The sequence below is a fragment of the Rhagoletis pomonella genome, unplaced genomic scaffold (genome assembly GCF_013731165.1).
Source record: "Rhagoletis pomonella isolate Grant_MI unplaced genomic scaffold, Rhpom_1.0 Rhpom_scaffold_00013, whole genome shotgun sequence".
Taxonomy (NCBI): domain Eukaryota; kingdom Metazoa; phylum Arthropoda; class Insecta; order Diptera; family Tephritidae; genus Rhagoletis; species Rhagoletis pomonella.
In genome coordinates, this window is record NW_023458567.1 from 23,635,003 (window position 1) to 23,638,861 (window position 3,859).

At 36.1% G+C, this 3,859-nt stretch overlaps 1 protein-coding gene across 1 annotated transcript in view; it reads left to right on the plus strand.

Moving 5' to 3' along the window:
- LOC118749012 overlaps positions 1-1,868 on the plus strand; it is a 14,454-nt gene extending 12,586 nt beyond the window's left edge. Inside the window, exon 8 of the mRNA XM_036483796.1 lies at positions 1,291-1,868. Within this exon, the coding sequence (XP_036339689.1) occupies positions 1,291-1,338 (48 nt within the window). The 3' untranslated portion in view covers positions 1,339-1,868. The remainder of the gene's footprint in view (positions 1-1,290) is intronic.
- The last annotated feature ends 1,991 nt before the right edge of the window (positions 1,869-3,859 follow it).

The following is a 3,859-nucleotide window of genomic DNA, read 5'->3' on the forward strand; positions in this document are numbered from 1 at the left end:
CCCCTCCGGAGGCTTATAGTTTTTAAGCAATTCGTTGTTAAAGTTGCGAAGAAGTTGCAATTTCAATTAATTTTAAAGATAACTAAAATGAAGTAACAAAAAAATTAATTGTTAAAACTTGCCAATATTTTTGCCCCAGGGTGTAGTAATATATTAAAATTTTTGTTTGTATTTTATGACTGAATGTTTTCCTTATTTTTCTTTTTAAATACTATTTAAGTATTTATGTATATTTAAAATACCTTGAAAAAAATCAACTGAATTAATTTGAACTATTTTAAACTAAAAAAATTATTTTTAATTTTCTAGCAATTTTGAGCATCGTTGGTATATCGTTATTGCGGGCTGCAGGGGAGTCGTTTTTGCAACCTGCCGGCGAGTCGTTTTTGCGACCCGCCGGCGAGTCGTTTTTGCGGCCCCCCGGCGAACAAATTGCAAATATGTATGCAAATATGTATGTATTTTTTATGCTAAATATATGCAAATAAAAGAAGAAAGTAAACACAAAAGCCATCGAGTAAATTTTCATTTGTGTCAAACTGAAACTTTTTTCCAATAATAAACGGTTAGCTGATTCAAGTCTACAGCAAGTTCACAAAATTAATGGAAAACTAGTATCAACCAAAGCATTGTTTATATTTGCTCAACAATGATTCTGATAATACCCCAGAAGAAAAAAATTCCTCGAACACGTGTTAAAATATAAACAGAACCAAATCGCTGTGCGAATTTCGTCGGTCGGAGCGATGCCGCCGCGAGATATTCGCTGCAACATTTCTTCCAGTAAAACAGAACAAAAAGGAAATACACACCAATTGAATGACAAACAAAAAATATAAAAATACAAAAGCGAAATTTTGCCATTCTGATTCTTGCTGATAATTATCTGCTAGAAAAATATTTCCTCTTAAAATACTAATAAGCAATTTGGTATAAGATATTATGCTTCGCAAAAAATTCCATCATTTAAATTTTCCGACAAAATTACTTTTTCAATCTTAGTTTTACCCATGATGGAACCATACCGAGCGAGACAAAAGATTTAGATTGTTTTTTATTGAAAATTTACCTTTAAAGTTTTGTATAAGATAGCCGAATGACAACATAAAACGGGAAAACTGTTTTATCACTTCACTTGTTTATAGCCCCATGGTTTTTACCATGTACTACTACTTACCTTTTCAGGGATATTTTTTACTTAATACTTTGTTTTCTGAGTAAAAATGAAATTTTAAATTCATGTGTTTTTTAAACGAAGAGCATTGAAAATTTCTTTTTAATTTTTCTTAGTGTTACCGCGTATCACTAGCGTTTACTTCGAATATCCATGAGCAGTAAGTCATCTGTCGCACAGAGACAGCCAAAGAGCAGAAGCCTAGGCATCTCGCAAGACCCATTGCCAGAGAGTCCATGGTGCATCGTTCGGCAGTACAGAACGGTAAACGAACTGCGAGAGGGTTGGATCAGGCTGGTGCGGAACATACCGTAAAATCCTCCATTCTGGATGTGACACGAGCACCTAAGGCAAGCAAAGGCAACCACACTCGACCAGACGCTTACTTGAAATTAAGCTCCCCAAGTGGACGGGGAAAAGTAACCAGACGGACGACTCAAAGATATATATTTGGTAGCATCTAAGGTGCATCCAAAGAAAACCTACATTATGTCCAGGTGGCTTCAGTTGTCTTGACACGCACGTTTTATGAGCATCACCTTGACATCGATTTTTCTATGACCAAAAGTTACAAAGTTTCAACATACTTACATTTCTCCAATTACACTGTAGGGACGCTAAAACGCCGAGACATGTCGACTTAATTTTGGGTCGTAGATTACGGATGTGTATATCGTTTTTCTAGATCAGGTAATTTTCCAAAGAAATTTTAATTTCAAGTTTGCATTGCTTAAGCTGTAACATGGAAAATGTTACTCATACGCCATGTACGAGTACAGCCAGGTACGATGTGGCGTATGAGTAACATTATTTCCCGGGCCTATCATACACACAATTATTGCACATTTTCATTTAACCATTCAAAACTGGTGTATTTATCCATTAATTTTCATCGCAAGTAGCTTGATTTTTTTTCCTTATGAGTTTGAATTTTTTTTCATAAAAATGAAAATATCATTGAGAAAATTTCCTGATCCTAAAAAAACGGTATACAGATCTGTAATCTACGACCCAAAGTTAAGTTCGTATTTCAGCAGACTTAGCATGGTATGGTTTGGAGTAGAGATGGGCACGGGTCTAAATTTTCAGGCCCGGCCCGGCACGAGTGCAAAATCAACTTTCAAGAACACGCACTAGCCCGCACGGTAAGAATTTTAGTGGGCCCGGCCCGGCCCGGCCCGGTACGACGGGACACGTCCAAGCCCGGAAATAAAGAACCAACTTTTTTTGTATGTATACATATATGCATATTTTTAGTTTTGTGTTTATGTACATATGTATATTTACTTAAGCGAATCAAGTTTTTACATCAAAGATTTTTATAATATATTTTCTGGGAAGTAGAAAAAGTGGAAGGTATTTTATTACAGATATGTAAACAAAACTACTAAGTATCTTATTCTTTCTATCGGTTTCCGAATATTTCTTATTTTGCTTTCCTCTTATCAAAAGAGTTTTAATATGTACTATTTTTTTTTTTGTATAAAAACAAAAGCTTATCTAAATTTGTAGTATTAGCAACGGGCTTTTTCGTGCTTTTATGAAATTTTACTGAACGCCCATGCACGCACGAGTTCGTGCTGAGAGCAAATCCGGCCCGTACCCGCCCATCGTGCCCATCTCTAGTTTGGAGGCGTTGAATTGAGATCCTAATCTATATATTAATACGCTAACATAAATTTGGTCCGCTTTCGTTTGGCGATTCTACCGAACCGATTTCAAAACCAAGAACACCATTGGAAAGGTATTTTTCTGTAGATGAGGAGAATTCTTACGGTTTTATATTTCCGTATTTGTGCATAGATGTTGCTGCAACATGTTCAATTTGACATGTTTTCGCATGTTGTTGCACTTCGTATTTGAAATAAAACTTTGAAATAAAGATGAAAATGAAGAAATAAATGGTAACGATGAAGACAAAAAAGAGAAGGCGACAGTGAAGACACCGACGAAAACGGAGACAATGAGAAATACATAAAAATGAGGGTAAGTAACTGAAAGGGCAAGCAAATGTATGATGGAAATGATACACGTGGCAATGATGCACACGGAAATAGTTGCAACGGAAACAAGTGCTTCTTATGTACGTGGTATTAAGTTAACAAAAACGTGCTAATAAGGTTTAAGAATAAGCCTGAGATTAAGCCCAAATGTCGTTGAGCGTACTTTACATGGGCAAATAATTTCGTATGTGCAAGATAACAAACTTCTGACAGACAATCACTCTGGTTTCAGGCCGAAGAGAAGTTGCACAACGGCACTTTTAGATGTGATAGAAGGCATTAGAGCACGAATTGATGAAAAATAAACTGCTTTCCTAGCGCTTCTTGACCATTCAAAAGCCTTTGATTCTGTTGACCGTGTCTTGTTATGTAAGAAGCTGGAGAACTTATTTTGCTTCTCTGGTCATGCAACCGCTCTCATTAGATCTTACCTTGGCGAAAGAACTCAGGCAGTAAGCATTGGGAGCAAAATTTCTGACTTCCTACCTGTAGTAAGTGGCGTCCCACAAGGCTCAATCCTGGGTCCTCTGTTATTTGTTTTGTATATAAATGACTTACCTAATGTTTTAAAATATTGTAATATATACATCTATGCGGATGATGTTTAATTGTATGTATGCTGTCCTTCTGATCGTACTGGTGTTTGTATTAGAAACCTGAATAATGACTAGGCTCATGTAGG